This window comes from Vidua chalybeata, chromosome 7 (assembly GCF_026979565.1).
Source record: "Vidua chalybeata isolate OUT-0048 chromosome 7, bVidCha1 merged haplotype, whole genome shotgun sequence".
In the NCBI taxonomy this organism is placed as follows: domain Eukaryota; kingdom Metazoa; phylum Chordata; class Aves; order Passeriformes; family Viduidae; genus Vidua; species Vidua chalybeata.
In genome coordinates this window covers 3732355-3749115 of record NC_071536.1, presented here as the reverse complement: position 1 = coordinate 3749115, position 16761 = coordinate 3732355, and the positions used below count along the sequence as shown (strand labels likewise).

Below are 16761 nucleotides of genomic sequence, written 5' to 3'. Positions count from 1 at the left end.
GGCTTAGGCGCTGTAACTATGGCCAAGACATGAGCTAAGGGAGAAATACAGAGATGAGGTTCAGTAAGCACTTGCAACAAGAAAATTCCTATGACTAAATGAGATGACTGAGGTGCTTCTTGCAAGGTCTTGCCTAAAATCTTAAAGTTTTGTGTGTCAGTTATTGGTGTGATTGTACCAGCTGCCGTGGTCTAAAAAAAAAGTTTGATTCAGATCTCTTCAGCTGTAGAAAAGCATAAAGGAGTAGATTTTAACATTCTGAGTTCTGAATTCAGATTTCCGTTTTCTTCTCTCCACCTCTCCCTTATGTTTGGGAATAATCAGTTTTGTAGGCTATTGCCCAAAGAATTGTTTGATTGTGTGATCTCTGTGGCTGTCCACCAGTCCTTTTAGAGGACTTGAGGACCTGCTCACAAAATAGACCTCTCAGAGGTATGAAATTTCTGTGGGTTTTTGAAACCTTGTAGCTGACTAAAGAAGGACCCACGTGGTGCCCAACCCTGTAAGAGAGGAGTAGCTGGATGATGTTAGCAGTCACAATTCCTACGTGTGCTGGCATTTGCTTCCAAAAAGAGGGTGAGAGCAGTGGGGAGCTGGTGTGTATGGGTGCAGAGTGAAGGTTAGGAGGTGGGGCACCTGTATCCTCGTTGTTTCCCAATTTCCCCTGCTCAGGGGTATCTTGTTTTTCATTCTGTTTCCTATGCTGCCTTTTTCATGTGTTTGTTTATATCATCTATCAAGTTTATCATTATGTGCTCATGCACATAAAATCTTTATTAGCCGTGTGTATTTTCTATTCTCTGTTCTAATTTTCCTTCCTTCTTGCATTGTTAACAAACTCTGCTGATTGCAGATGTTTCCCATTTGACTGCACCTGAGACTCAGGTTCTCCAGCCACACAACAGAAAGAGTGCTGGCTCCCTCCTCCAGCCATCCTGAGGTGTGTGATGGGGCCATCCACACAGGATTGCCCAGGGACTGAACCTGCCCTCCCAGCCAAACCTGGGCTCACAGACCTCCTTGAGATCAGTAGAACAGAAGAGAAAGAGAAATTGGGCTGTGATCTTAGGGGTGGTTATGAATGGGTTGTGCTGCTCTGGTCTTTTTGAAGTGACTGGCTGAAGGAGAGGGGATTTAGGGTCAGAGCAGAGACTGAGAAGGTCCCTTGTGCTCTGTGTCCCATTTCAGCTGCTGGTAAAAGCCCTTGAATGGTGGATAGATGTTGGCCACGTCTGCTTCCCACCAGCTTGGCTTGACTTGGCCCCTACGTTGACAACATCCAAGAACGTGTCACCCCACTGGCTCTGAGGGTCACTGCTCTCACCCCTATTAGGAGTGGAGATGGGGTAAAAAGAATTTCAGTGCTTTGCACTGGTTTGGCCAAGTCAAACTGCCCTACTGACTGATACCTTCTACAGAAGGGCCCAGTTTGCTCCTGATAGAATCATTTCTGAAATCATATTGAGCAGTGCAGGACCATGGAATGGTGCAGACGTGTATCCGTGTTTTGGCTGGGCATCATGAGCACCCTTTCCTTTTGGGCAGTGGTCAGAAGAATGTTTCTTCACCAACAGCTCTTGAAATCCTGCCTAATAAATCCTTCCCTACAGAGTTTTCTAAGAGATTCTTCTGCCTTGGACATGGGGGTGAATAAATTACCACCTTTTGTGATCCTTTAATCTTAACACTCTTTCTAGAATATCAGTTTAAGGGACGCAGATAAAGCATTTGCACTGTTCAGGTGGGAAAGTGTCCTCTCTCCTTCCTACTCCAGAAACCCCCCTGTGTTTTTTCAGTATCCTTCTTTAGCAGGGATGAGAGTTCCTTTTCTGGAACTGTTGTTTGAACTTCAGTGGCTACAGAAGTGTAAACCACCCCTCTTTCATGGGGGATAAATCTTTAAATTGGGAAACAGGAAACCAAATTTAAGGGCATCTTCTGCTGGTTCCCTGTTCTTCATTGGTTCCCAGTTTGTCATTTTGCTGCCTGGTCTTCCTGCTGCCTGTACTAATAGACAGGGACTTTTTGGCCAGTGTCCCAGAATTGTTCCACAAGAAGGGTAGCACCAGGGAAAGTAATAGCTCAGATGCAGAGCCTGCAGACAGCTTCAAAACGCTCAATCAGTGTGCTTGGGGCAAAGTCCTTTCTGAATGGGCAGGGATTTGCAGGTCAGATCCCAAAGCACATCCCAGGGAAGAATGTGCCAAGGCTCTCATAAACCAAGTGGACAGGAGGGCTGGAGTCCCTCATGGTAAGTGGCACTGACAAGTGACCAAAGTGGCCAGATAGAGGAAAATCCTGAGTGATCACGACCAAGTGGCTTGACCTTAATACAGTGAGGAGGAGGAGGTGGCAGGGAAAGGTCTGGTTCATGCCAAAGCAGCCTTTTCATCTGGTGGCTTAGGTCGAGCCTCTAAAGGGGGGAAATGATGCCTTAGGTTTTAGCTTTTATATTTTTCAAATTCTGTGCTGCTTTAGTGTGTAACTCTGAGCTTCATATTAAGTGTTAGCAAGTTCTCTTCACAGGGTAGGCAGACAGAACAATCCTCTTCCAGCTTGTCCAAGGACAACTGTTACAAGCTCCAGGCCCAAAAATTATAGACAATGGTGAATTGAAGAGAGAAAAACAAGGAGGATGGAACTTCATAACCTGAAGCTGTAATTGGACAATTAACTCCAATATGCAAATGGCCAAAACTTACAAAAGTGAGAGACCCCATGACCAGTTGTCCATTTTGTGACCATTTTGGTTCATCTTGGGTGTAGTCCTAGCTGGGCTCTTGTGCTGCCCAAGGTGGATCCATTGAGGAGATCCTTTTAATAAATCCCTTTATTCTTTATTCTGCTTTATTCTTTAACTCTGTCCAGCCTCTGTTCTAGGTCAGCCTTCTCAAGGCATCAGTTTACTTGGTGTTCTGCCAGGGTGTGCTTTCCTTCTCTAATTGTGTGCAGCTCTTCCTGCTTGCAAAGCTGCTCTGAGCATCAGGCAACATCCTGCTTTGTTACAGTGTCATTTTCAGGCTGCTCCACCGAGGCTGAGGCAGAAGATGTGTGTGTCATGTCTCATCTGCTCAGCCACAGAGTCGTTCAGGGGCGGCTTCTGCTTGTGCTGATCCTCTCCGAGCCATGGATTGGGCAGCAGCCCTGGAAAAGCATCACATATCCCTTAGCATTGCAGCCACTGGAGTAGTGAGGATGGGTACAAGCCCTGGAGGAGACGTCAGTGAAAGCTTCCACAAATCACAAGATCTAGTTCTACTGCTCCATATAATTAGTGATTAAAATGAGTAAAAACAAAGCAGCAATTTTCTTATTGATCCCTCAGCAAATAGCTCTGTCTGTTTTCTTCTGTATTGTTTCTTCCTATTAAATAGCCTTGAATAAGAAATGTCAGTCAAATGAATTTAGATTCCTGGTGCTTCAGAGAGAAATCAAAGCAGGATTGAAAGAGGAACGATAATTAGAGAGAGGAATTCCACCTCCACACACTTCTTCCCTTGCTCAAGGAGTGCTGATTTTATCTAAATTGCCAAAGCCATGAGCAAATGAGAGGTGATGGGAATTATAGACTGCAGATGCTGAGACAAAGCAAGGGAAGTTTTAATTAGTGCATTTTAAGGTAGAAATAAATTTCCTGGGAATAAATTATTCTACTCAAGACACATGGAGCTTCTTAGAGGTGAACTGGAGAGCTTCTTACAAGCCACAAACAGGGCTCACAGGTTGTATCTGTCTTGTAGAAATGAGTGACCCATCACTGAGGTCTGAAATACATCAGGGTGAATTCTTCTTTGTTTGCATCCCACTTTATTTTCTAATATTGAGTAATATTTTTTTACTATTGAGGAATTCCCACAGCTGCAAATTCACATAAAGCAGAATTTTTCCCAATACCCACATTTACTCATTGAAATGTTGGTGATGGATGCTGAGAAACTGGGAGTTACATATCAAACCTACTGGTACTGAAGGGAAGTTATTTTCCTTTCAATTCTCCTCTTATTCTCCTTCCTTAGCTCTGTTGCCATGCTTTCATGACACTAGCATGCACATAAGTCACTTACAACCTTAAAATACTGACCTTTCTATGTTTTCAGCAGATTTTCACAGCTTTTTAAAGGTTGAGACTGTAACAACTCTGTGCAGTTTGGAAGTGGATAGAGCTTCCGGGCTGAAGTGATTGTGCTGAAACAAAACCATTTAGCTGGGTGCTTTAATCCTGAATTCCCTGACTCAGCAAAATTACTCAGTCTCTTAATTATTTACGTATTTTATGTGCGCCTGTTGCTCACAAACCTTGTTGAAGCAATCAGGAGAGGGCCAGGCTGAGATCTCGTGGTTGTGTTATGGAAGTGCTCACAGACCCCTGACACAGGTGCTGCAAAAACATGGAAAGAAATGGGTTTGCCCCTCCAAGAGCGACACTGTTCTCTTCTGCCCTGAAAAGTGGGAATGAAAACACCCCAAGAAGGCTGGGGGATGGGCAGGCCATCCCAGCAGCACCCTTCCAACAACCTGGGGTGGCTGGCAGTGGTGGTCTACATGAGCGATGGATATGGCCTGGAAAATCAGCCTGTCCTCCCTTCCTGGTACGAACCACCACTCAGGACCTTCCACAAATCCTGCTCTTCTTCTGGCCACACATGTAAGATAAAACAGATGGCTACAGCAAGGTACAACCTAGATGCTGCAGCTCAGTTTTTTTGGGGACCTAAAATCCTAAAAGCTCTGCGTGGGAAAACAAGGCTGACGCTGGCTGGTTTTTCTGATGTTGTGGTTTCCTATTTCAGCTGTTGCTCTTTTGTGCCAGAGGTTAACTTGTATCACCCATGATGAATGACTCAGTCAAGGGATATTGAAAGCTCATGTGTTTATCTTGTGGCAGGATGGGAATGTTGCAAACTTGTGAGCTGCGGGAGGCAATGGGCTAATTTGAGATTTGTTCCTAGCCCTCGCCATGCGAATGGTGTCGCTGCGAGCCCAGCAATGAAGTTCACTGTGTTGTAGCAGACTGCGCAGTCCCCGAGTGTGTCAACCCGGTCTATGAACCAGAGCAGTGTTGCCCTGTCTGCAAAAATGGTAAGAAAGAACCGTGTTGGCTTTAACAGAGATATAAAGGAAACATTTGATTGAAACGCTGTTACTGAGGTTTGCTTCCATTGGCATGAGCTGGGCCTTCTTCTGGTGCTTCAGTTATGGGGTGAAAAATGTTCACAATTTAAGTTGCCCTTCCTGGCCTGTGTCTTCTCCTGGAAGCAGATGGAATGGCTGGCTTGACAAAGGTTTTATGGGCTTGAGTCCTGATATCAGTGATTGTTGTTTCATTTCTTTGTTATTTTCTCAAAATTAGTCTAACAGAGAGTCAAATACATGGGAAAAGAGAGAGTGTTTGTCCCTGCATTAACAAACCAATGGTTATTATCTTAGACCAAGGGAAAGCTCACCAAAATCAATGGCAGAACTTTCCCTTTGGCCAGTAAGACACCCACCAAGCCCAGAACATTGTTTGCTGTGTGCTGGAGTCTCTGTGTAGCACTGGGCCTCATTATCCTGCTGAAGTGATTTCATGAATTAGATTCATCAATACTTTCAAGAAATGTTTTGGAATGACTGAAAATACCTCTTTGGAAAATAAATCTGTTTCCAAAAAGGTCTCTTGGGCTGTGAGTACACAGCCTGTATTCACATACATCTCTGAAAAAGCACCTTTCTCCTAATGCAGATGTGAAGACGTATTAAAAGGTAAGGCAGCTGCACATAAACCTTTTCACAGCTTTCTAAACATGTAAGAAATGGCTACTTGGATTCATCTCCTTGTGTTTAGAACTCACTATCCGTATATATTTGCTCTTACATACATCACCGCTGCTGGATAAGAGTAATGGTTGCTTTTTTACTTAAATGAAAATGTTGGTAAAGAAATAACATTTTCAACACATTTTCTGCTCTGTAAAACAGAGTAAAGGCAAAGAGTTGGAAAGGTAAAATACCTTTACTGAAGGAACTTGAAAAATTAAAAAATGTTTGGAAAATTATGCCATAAATATTACTTGAAATCCTGAGGTTTGTGTCTGTATTTTTGTTCAAAAATATTTTGTCAGATTTTCATTGAGTTCTGTGTTTCTGTTGGAAAGCAGAAAATGTTTGTAGGAAATCTCATTGTTTTGTTTTTATTGCTGAAGTTCAGAGGAGAGGTTTGTTACCCAGCTCCATGCACCACCTTTGTGTACAGCTGTGTTTGGGTGTGAAGTTTCCCATCACACTCACCAAGACTGGTGTCCTGGGTTGGTGACTCGGGGCTACCACTGGCTGTCCCCAGGCCTGTCACCAAGCTCAGACCCACTGACACCCCAGCAAACACCTCTGGAGCTTGTGTGGCCTCTGTGTTCCTATCACATGTAGGGCACCATCCCAAATCCCCTCATTTACAGCGGCAGCACATCCCATCCAGTCTGCGTCACATGAATCCCACCGGTGAGCATCCCTGAGGCTTCCCAGGAGTGCAGGCTCAGAGGGGCTTTCACAGCCCCAGGAGCTGCTGGATTTCTCTCCCAAGCCTTCCCCACCATGATCATTTCCCCCAGGACCACATGCCCCCTTTGGGGGTTGGTGGCTTTCTGTGTTGCAGTCCCCAATAGCCCTGGTGACCAGGGGTGAGAAGCATATTTTTTCCCACAACAGCCAGTGGGAAAGGGAAGGAGCAGCTCCTGCTGGTGGGGGCGAGGACAGGAGGAAGATCAGCTGGGTGCTGAGCAGACTGTGGGACACAGTGAAGTCATTGGAACTCTCCCAGGGAAACCAGGAGGCTTCATCCAAAACTCTCCACGACTCTCTTTGCTCATCTCTTAGGGATACACATAAAGCTCTCCATCTGAGACCTGTTTTAGGCAGGGATGTATTTCTCACCATCCCCATCAGAGCAGCCTGGATGCCTTGGGAATCCTGGTCTCTGGGGCTTGCAGCACAGCTCAGCCAGTGGAGGGTCGTGGCTGTTCCTTGGGATGCAGGAACATGTCTGCATGGGGGTGCTGTGGGGGGAGCTGAACCCCTCCTGGTGTCCCAGCCTGGCTGTAGGGATGGAGACCCCTCAGCTGGAAGGGCTTTCTGCTCCTCCTGCTGCTGCTGGGGCTGACTGGCTTATAGTTGGCCCAAGCTGGCAGTTTTGGCTGTGTCCTTCACACGTGTAATGAAGTGATTCCCACAGTGATAGAAATTGGTAGGCACCAAGGCAGTTCCTGTGTCGTGGGGAATCTGATGATCAGAGTTTGTTACTGCTCTTGGACGTGGCTGAGGGTGGAGCACACCGTTCGCCTTTCTCTTACAATTTGGGAGATTCAAGTGGAAGTAGCAGCCATTCCTGTGCCTCTTCCCATCTGAATCCCTCTGGCACATCCTAATGAATGAGGAGCACAGTGTTTTCAGCTCTGTGTTCATCTTGAGTCCAAAATTTTGTCTTTCAGCTCTCCGCTTCATCCAGTCCATTAAAGCTAAGTTTCACAAATGCATGAAGATAACAAGCTGACAGACCCACTTAAATGACTGAAACACCCCTTTTAAAATTTATTTGGTTTTTTCCTTCCATTCAGTAGTTTTTGTCTTCTGCCAAAGTGGTGAAGACACAGTGCCATGTTGTGGTGTGATGAAAAGATTTTAGTCCCTGTGGCTGTAATTTCAGACTGACAAACAGAAGAGCTCAAGGGATACAGTTGTTGGGGGAGAGTAATCTCTGTGGTGCAAATCCTCAATTCAAAAGCTATCCCTTAAAATTTTGGTAAGGAAAATCCTCATTTTAGGTTAAACACAGCCCTGCATCATTTGCTGCACTCTGCTAGGAGCATGGCTTGCCTGCTTGTTTAGCTGTTGCTGGTATTAATGAGAGAATAATTCTCTTTCCATGGAGTCAGATTTTCATAACCTTATTCAATACATCCTGCCAAGGGCAGAAGTGCTGTGATTCAGTGAGCACTGGAACAGGCTGCCCACAGAAGCTGTGACTGCCCCATCCCAGGAAGTGTCCAGGGCCAGGTTAGACGGGGCTTGGAGCAACCTGGGATAGTGAAAGATGTCCCTGAGCATGGCAGGGGGTGGAAGGGGATGATCTCTAAGATCCCTTCCAACCCAAACCAGTGTGGAATTCCTTGATCCTGTGATAATGCAAAAATCTGTTGATTTAACATTCCTGGCCTAAAGAGTCATAGAAAGCCAATACTGATTTCTCTCCCATCATTTAAGAGCAGTCTGAACAAATGGCTTTGGAGATTTGTTCCTTCTTGGCCAAAGAAATGAAATTGTTATCTCGTGCCTCACTAACCACAGCAGCTCATTCAAGGCTGGCTATTCCTGGCAAGGGATAGCACATTCCTTGGAGCATGCAGACTTCACTGGGAGGCTCAAATTTGGGGGTGAAGGAGGCAGAGGATGTTTTCTCCTTCATGTCCTATCATCCACTTTGTCAGAGTGGATTTTAAGGGTGATGGCTCCAGGTGCTGTGCAGCATTTCTGTCACAGAGATGAAAGGTCACTGGATTTCATGTTTCCTGGTAGTGACAGACTGCAGCATTATGGCCTCGAGTTGTTCTTTCCAGTCCCTGTGACTTCTCCAGACAAAAGTGTGTCACTGCTGTTAACTCTCTCCTCTGCGGGATCTCCCAGTGGCCTGTCACTGTTAGAGTCCAGCTCGTGGTGCCACCACCTGTGTCCCTCCTGCCCCAGGTTCTGCTGCATTTCTGTGGGAACATCCCCCCATTCCACCTGTGCTGGAGCCTTTCCAAGCCAAAATTCCCGTGCTCGTGGCCAGGGCTGAAGAGGTGCCTGTGTGGTGTTCCTGGGCCCTCCTCTCCTCCCCCTGTGCTTTTCATTCCCAGCCCTCTGCTTGTCCCTCCCCATAGACCCATCCACTGCTGTGGGGTGAGCCCTTCTATTGGTGGGGTGTGTGTGTGTGCTTTAACTCCCTTCCTGTGCATCACTTGGAGGTTGCTCTTCCCAGTTTGGATGTGGTCTGGGAACAGTGTAGGATGCTGGGACGGGGGGGCATCCCTGCTGTATCATCCCTCACATTGTTTCATTAAACATTTCATTAAACATGATCCAGATTAAATGGGTTCCTCTGCTTTGCCAGCTCCAAGCAACTCTCACCTACTGCAGTGCACAAAGGGAGAAATTCCCTGTGTTTCATTCTCTTGAGGAATGAACAAAACAAATATTATAAATTTTTGGGTTGAGGTCTGGTTTTGCCTCTAATTTAATTTTTGTTGTCACCAATCCTCAACAAAAGAATGTGTTACCCAACGAGCCAGATAAAAGCCAACATGTCCACAGTGAAATATTCCCTGGCAAGTGTGCTTACTCAGCCTGGGCTTCTGAAGACATTCATGATGGAATACTGGGCAGCAGGAAGACATTTTGTAGAATATCTGTCACTGAATCTTTAATTAAAGTTTTAAATTATCGCAGTTGATACAGATTTCCAAGTAAAGAGGCTGATCCTGCCATCCACACACAAGTAAAAGATCCCTTTGACCTTCAATAGATTTTACATTGATAAAATAGCATGTCTTCATGCAAAGCTCTTGTGGGTATTTATTATAATGTGGTATAAATATTAATAAATCCCTACAAATATCTTCATATTTGAGGGCATGAGCACAAACGTGAGTAAATAATAATTTATTTCCGTGCATATAAACCTACATTTTACCTAAGCTTCTCTCTTAATTTACTGAAATATAAACTCACTGCTCATTATTTCTCTGTTGGGAGTTAATTTGAAATAAGCATTCTGCACCCCAGCCTGATCCTGCTGTAATACAGTGTGTCTTGCTCAGGAACCCCCCAGGGATTTTCCCAGCCTGCTGAAGCCTCTTCTTTGGCAAACAAATCCTTGTTACACATGTCCCTGAGTGAGCTTTGCATGTCTCTGTGTAGAATAACACCTGGGGGCAGACTTTTGATGCTGCCTTTTCTTAGCAAGTGCTATGAAGAAATGCGTTTTTTCTGAGTGGGAGATGTTTGGGAGGCCCAGGGGTGTCCCTTTGGAACAGCTGTGCTGTGGGCAGTGAGCAGTTGGTGTCTGGACATGGGCCAGGCTATTCCTGTCCTGCCCAGCCAGTTCAGAGGTGGTTCATGAACTTCATTTCCATTCCCAAAGTAAGCAGGGCAGGAATTCCTGGATGCCACAGAAAGAGGCACTGGCAATGCAATCAGGGAGCAGAGCTCTTCCTTCCCAGCCAGGGACAGCCAAACCCATGCCCAGGGATTGCCCTGGGAGGGCAATGGGAGCTGCTCACTTTGCAAAACCCTTTGGGATTTTGCAACCCACCTAAAAGGCTCCATCTCAGTGTAAATTCTTGTGGGTGAAGGTGATGGATTAACAGTGCATGCTGGTAACCAGTACTGACAAAAAACCTTCTCCACATGGTCTCTGTTGTTCCAAATGATTGCTGTCTTGAAAAGTGCCAAGATTTTAATATGGAATAATCCAGTGCTGGTGTATTATTGCATAAATGTAGCTTGTTATTTATCTGCAAGATGTGGATCGCTGAAGCTCCAGGTCATTGTTTTGGAAAGCTTCTGCTTCCAACTTGATCAGTGACAAAAAAAATCAAGGAAGCATGGAAAAAAATACTAAAAGTTTGAGGAAAAAAGAGGGAAGGATTTGGGGACAGGATGTTTTGTCTGCCATTTGATTATATACAACTGTTGGAGGATAAAGGCGACACAGATATTGTGGCAAGAGGATGAGAGAAGACTTCATGTTCATTTACGTTGTGGAAAACAGTGATTTGGAGCCATGGGGAGATCCCTTTAGAGAAAAAAAAAAAAAAAAAAAAACAACAACTAAATAAAATTCCTCTTCTAATTTATTTCAGGAATTCCTGAAATGGCCAGATTTTAAGATTGCACTTAAACCCCGTTCAGTCACAGTCTATGCAATGTGCTGGTTGGTTGTGCAGATGCAAGGGAATGTGCCCAGCCAAGGAGAAGAAGTGCTCCCCACGCCGGATTTTGCTGGACTCCACCATCCTCTCCCCAGGTCCTGGCAGCTGAAGGGAGTAGCATAGCGTAGCCAGCTCACCCTGCATGGTTGTGAAGTACTGATGGCAGCCAGCTTTTGGGGCACTTGGTCACCCCCACAGCCACCACCCCCTTCAGGTGTCAGCCCGAGGGGCCGCAGGAAAGACTGGATAATGTTCTCTGTGATGACCAGCAGGAGTGTGAACTGTGGTGCCCTCTTAGCTCAATTGAAGCAGTGATTTGATTACCAACAGAGGAAAGAAAGGATCAATTTGAAAGCTGGTAGAAGATCAAGACTGAAAATGAGGAGGTGTATTTGGGCCAGGCAGACACCAACCTGACAAAATACTCCAGTGCTTGCTTTACTGTTCCTTGAGAAGTCATTTCCCTGAAACTGATTTTCAGTGGAGCTCATCCATCTGATTGCTTCAAGCCAAAGGGTTAAAGGCATGTAGATGCTGAACTTGCTGGTGAGGATTAGACACAAAAGCATCTGTCAAGAGCTAGATCCTCCATTGCTTTGGAAATCTCCAGCACTTGGATTATCCAGGTGTTTAAATGTCCTGCTGACTCAAGATTGGAAGCTGTTGCAAGAGGCCTCTATAACAGTGAAAAGCTTTTGAAAAGTTGAAACCTCCAAAATTAGCCATCCTGATGTTAGACAGCATCAGGGAGGGCTGAGTTGAATCTGCCACCTCCTGAAGTTTCAGAGGGAGAGGAAAAGCCTTTACAGAACAAAGAAGCCCTGAACTGAGCAGCACTTAATGTGATTAAGTCCATCCCACAGCTCAGTGCTCACACAAAGCCGGGGTGCTGGGCTGTGCAGTGACAGGGATGCTGCTGGAAGAGCTCCATTCCCAGGGAGCTGCAGCCTGGAGCCAGTGGGACAGCAGCCCCCGAACCTGCTGTGTTCACCTGCACAAGTCACCTGCTGCTTCCCAAGCCTCTGTGTTCTCTGCTTCGGCCCAGCAAGCAAGAAAGGGATAATTCACAAATTAAACAGGGCAGGAAAAAGCTCTGCCTGACTGCTGAAGGCCAGGCAGGAGCTGAAAGCTGCTACCCTGAATTTGTACCCCAGGTCCTAACCATGCTTCTGTGCTTCCACCACAGCAGAGCTCAGATGAATGTAACAGGCACCTTGAAGAGAAGGGTCAGGGAGGATCATGAGAAGCCATTTGTGGGACAGGACCAGCTCCAAAGCTCTCTTTCAGCAGACATTGCTCTCAGAGATGTGGAAACACGTTACCTGCTCTGCATTACTCTTCAAACTCAGCAATATTTATGAAGAAGCTTTTGCTCATCATGATTGTTCCCCCTTGGGGAGATGTTGCTGAAGTTTATGTGCACTGGCCTGCGAGAGTGGTAGTTCAAGGTTCACTTTCATCGTGTCTTGTAGAGAAGGGGTGGGTTAGGGGTTTTTTGGAGGGGAGGGAGGAGTTCCTAGATTCCCATTGGGATGCCAGGTTCCTTTGCAGAATGCAAGGAGCCTGGGCAGTACTGAAATTAAAGCAGGCATTGTATTGCTGTTCCCCACCTGGTTCTTGGTGTGACTTTAAAATACCAAAAATGACTTTATGATCCAATGACATTGCTGTAAATAATTTTGCTGCAAGAGAAGCTGAAAACCAAATTCTGTGTCAGTGTCACTTGGTGTAAAACACAGCGTTGTTTTACTCTGATTTACTCCAGCTGAGGATCTGACCTGTTGACACCTCTGGGTGGCTCAGAGGCACATTGCAGGAGGCTGGGGTGTTTTGCATGGTCAGGTTTTCTGAAAGGATTTGCTTTGGCTGCCCTAGAAGGTTGGGATTATGAAGCATATCTGTATGAGAAGAGTGGCAGACACTGTGTTCATGTATTCCTAATTTGATGAATATTTAATGCTTCTTTATTGGAGCCTACACATATGTAGAGTAGAGGTCTTTAAGAAGGAGTTGACTTATTTCAAATAATTTATGTTTGAGCTGCTCCTTTTACATGAAATGCAGACTTTACAGAGCAAAGAGACTGTAATGAAAATATGAATTAAAGATTAGAGCTAAGCAAGTCTGAGAACACTTAGAATTAAGAAAGACACAAGTTTTCTCCTCCTGCTTCCTTTCCTTCCCTCCACCTTTCCTACATCTCCATCCCCTCTCCTTTGGCAGGGTGCTGCATTCCAGGGCAGCCTTCTGTCCCTCCCACACGGGCACAGCTGGGTGAAGGATAGCAGGGCAGTAATCCCAGCCTGGCTGTTACTGTGTGGCCATACACTACCCCAGCCTGTCACTTGCCAACTCACCCATCACTGGCTGGACAGACTAAAAAGTGGGTTGAAGGTGTGTTTTTCTTCGTCTCTTTCCCTGATTTGCTGGTGAAGTGCATCACCGGGGCAGAGCAAAAATAAGTGCAGTTTTGGTGGAGCCGTTTGCCAGAGGGACCCTCAACTTGGTGCAGCACAGCCAGGTGAGGGTGCAAGGACACCGCGTGTGGGTGGCGGTGGTGCTGCTGTGTGACAGGGGTGGAGCTGTGCTGCCGGTGGGAGGTTCCTGTCAGATGGGGAGAGGCTGGGACAGTGCCGGCCATCACATAAATCCCTGTTGTGCAAGGTGCTCTGCTGTCCACAAACATCAGCATCCATTTCCTTCCCCTGCTTGGCCCACCCCCTCACTCCCAGCTGCCTTGCTTCGTGCTCTGGCTTTGCACAGATGCCTTCAGCTGTCAATGCAGGTCACCAGGCCCAGCACCAGGGCACTGCTCCTGCAGCACGAGGCTTCCCTTGGCTCCATCCCTGCAGCACAGGCTGAAAAAGAGCTTGGCTGGTGCAGGGCTTCCTTTCTTGCCCTCCTTATTCATGTTTCGAAAACCCTTCTGCAGTGTTGATCTGAATTACTGCCCAAGACTGAAGAGCTTAGGCATGGTCATGAGCAAATAAAATCCTGGTGGGAAAGAGGAGGATGTTAATTTCTTTGCTGTGGCTGGAGGGGTTGGCCTGGGTCAGTTCTTTGCAGCTCAAGGGTAGAGGAGTCGCCCATGGGACCCTATCAGCACTTTGTAAAGGGAAGTGAACTCCAGGATGTCCATATTCCACTTGTACCCACTTCTGGAATCATAATCCCCTCAAGGAACTCAGTGAGGAGTTCAAAGTAAAAGGAGTCATTATGAACCAGTACCACAACTGATGCAAACCGGTGTAACTCATTTTACATCAACTAAGCCACAGTCTGTCCCAGTTACAAATGTTTTGTGCCAGGTAGTGCTGGTAGGGAAGCAGTTTGTTAGAATAAATGGAGCAGGAGCTGATGCTCCAAAAAGAGGAGTGCTGGTGTCCTGCCCAAGGATCTGCTGGGAGCACTGTGATCTGTGTGAAGATGAGCACACAAAGTTCTCCCCAGGCTGTCAAAGTTCTGACTTTTTCCACTGCAGCCGCCTGAAAGTATTTGAAGAAGATGGGAATACGTCGGTCAGAAAATGCTGACTCACTGAAACCTCCCTGGGAAAAGGGCCAATTACAGCAAACTCGCTGTTTGTACCTTAGAAAGCTTTGGGAAAAAAACTGGAAGTGATGAGATGCCCCATTTAATGCTTCCAGAACAAACTCCCTCAAATCTGGGAGGATAAAAGGGGTGACATTGTTTTAGATGTAGATCTTTATTTTATACTTTTGACTATTTCAATGGGGAAGACAGAAACAAAGGGGCTTTTTGCCCTGTTATTTCAGACAGCCTGCTCTGATTTTTACTGAAAGCAGAAAGTGTTTGTACCTTTGACTTTCCCTGCCCAGGTGAGTGGGAGAGTAATAGGAGAAATAGCTCTGTCTGTGGTGGGAAATGTCCTGCCTGCTTGGCTCTCCCTCTCACCTGGGTAAGTAACCAGGTCCAGGATTGATGGAAGCTGACAAGGAAAATGGAAATACTATTTACAAAGGGCTGGAGTGACAGGACAAGGAAGAATGGCTTCCCACTGACAGAGTTTAGACGTTCAGAAGGAATTCTTCCCTGTGAGGGTGGTGAGGCCCTGGCACAGACTGCCCGGAGGAGCTGTGGCTGCCCCATCCCTGGAAGCTCTCACCACGTACAGAAAGGGCTGCAACACCCTGCAGTGGCTGATCACCCCCTAACAACTGCCTGTGCTACAAGGAAAGCAGCAAGAGGGAATTTCTGGTTACTTTTCAAGCTGTGCCAAACAAAAAAGAAATGTATTATTACAGGCAACGTCAAACTGTAATTATTAAATTGGAAATCAGATGGGAAACTGTGATAAAAAATGAAAACCTGCCCACGATAGTAACGACTAGATATATTTGCTGTGTTTTGTTCAGAAACCACTTTTTGTCTTGCCTACACAATGCCCCCCATAGAGAGTAAATATGCTGTGATCCAGTCCCTGAGGCTGGTGTAAACCGGCCTGGCTGCCTTGCTCCAAGGGAAACATCCAGGTTTTGTGTGCAGCTGGGGATCTGTCCCCTCTCTCATTCATCCTAACAGCTCAGTTAGGTTGAGACACAGACAGTGAAGGTTTCACATGCGAAAAAGGAGTCAGGGCCACTTCCTGTGCCTGCATAAACCCCTCCGTGGATAGTTTCACCTGGACTTGAGAGACATCCCTGCCCAAATGGTTATTTGGGTTTCCTGGTTGGATCAACCCCTGAAATAAAGGTGCCCACTTTTCTTTACAGATTTAGCCAATTCTTATCTATGGATCCAAAGGCTAGAGGAGTGCTCTGAAAGAGGAGTGGCCTCCACAGAAGGCATTACAAGCCCCCACCAAAGAACACCCAGGACTTTCCTTGCTCCTCTGTTGCGTGCACAGTGTTTTTGCAGCTTGCACTGTCCCTTCTCCTGTGCTTGTTTTCTCCCTCTCAGGGAAGTGCTGCCTGCGCTCTCTCTCTTGGGTTCATGTGCCCAAGCCCCTCTTTTAACCAAGGGTTAAAGGGAGAGGAGAGGAGAGGAGAGGAGAGGAGAGGAGAGGAGAGGAGAGGAGAGGAGAGGAGAGGAGAGGAGAGGAGAGGAGAGGAGAGGAGAGGAGAGGAGAGGAGAGGAGAGGAGAGGAGAGGAGAGAGGAGAGGAGAGGAGAGGAGAGGAGAGGAGAGGAGAGGAGAGGAGAGGAGAGGAGAGGAGAGGAGAGGAGAGGAGAGGAGAGGAGAGGAGAGGAGAGGAGAGGAGAGGAGAGGAGAGGAGAGGAGAGGAGAGGAGAGGAGAGGAGAGGGAGAGGATCAGCTAATTAAGAGCAGTGGCAGTGGCAGTGGTTGACAGGTTCTCGTGGGATGCTGACAGGCACCATCAGACTGCCTGGGACAACCTGTGCCAAACAGGCTGGGCTCTTCCACCCATGGATGCACCAGCATTCCAAAGCCCTGTGTGAAAGCTTCTCCTTGCTGGAATAGGGTTTGCTAGATGTGAAGGTGAGGCTCAAAGTGCATCAAGAAAACATGTGCCTTTTGTTCTCCTGGCTGAGGTTTGGGCTTTCTAGCCACAACGTGCCCTGGTACAGGAAGTGTTGGCACAGGGAAGTCTGCAGGAATCCAGGGATTGCATGGCCTCGTTTAATGTTGGCTCCAAGGTGGGGCCAACCCAATGGTTCTCATCACTGAGTGCATTAATAGGGCACAGCTGTGGGGGTCAGCAAGACATCATTGACTTTCTGTTTTCCACCAATTTGTTGGGCAAAAATAATTAAATAAAGTCCCCCACATAAGCTCATCATGTCACAGACTTCACTAGCGGGTGAGGTGGGAGCAGCAGTGGGTGTGGCACTGCTGGCAGGACT

At 46.6% G+C, this 16761-nt stretch overlaps 1 protein-coding gene across 4 annotated transcripts in view; it reads left to right on the top strand.

Annotated features, from left to right (window-relative positions):
• Nucleotides 1–16761, top strand: part of VWC2L (von Willebrand factor C domain containing 2 like) — a 46801-nt gene that overhangs the window by 14229 nt on the left and 15811 nt on the right. For 2 of the 4 annotated variants that reach the window (XM_053947320.1, XM_053947321.1), the window contains one exon: nucleotides 4950–5079. The exons of 1 other annotated variant lie outside the window; for it this stretch is intronic. In XM_053947320.1, the coding sequence (XP_053803295.1) occupies nucleotides 4950–5079 (130 nt within the window). Of the gene's footprint in view, nucleotides 1–4949; nucleotides 5080–10868; nucleotides 12386–16761 lie in introns of all 4 variants that reach the window. One more of the 4 variants, XR_008431787.1, reaches the window with a different exon arrangement.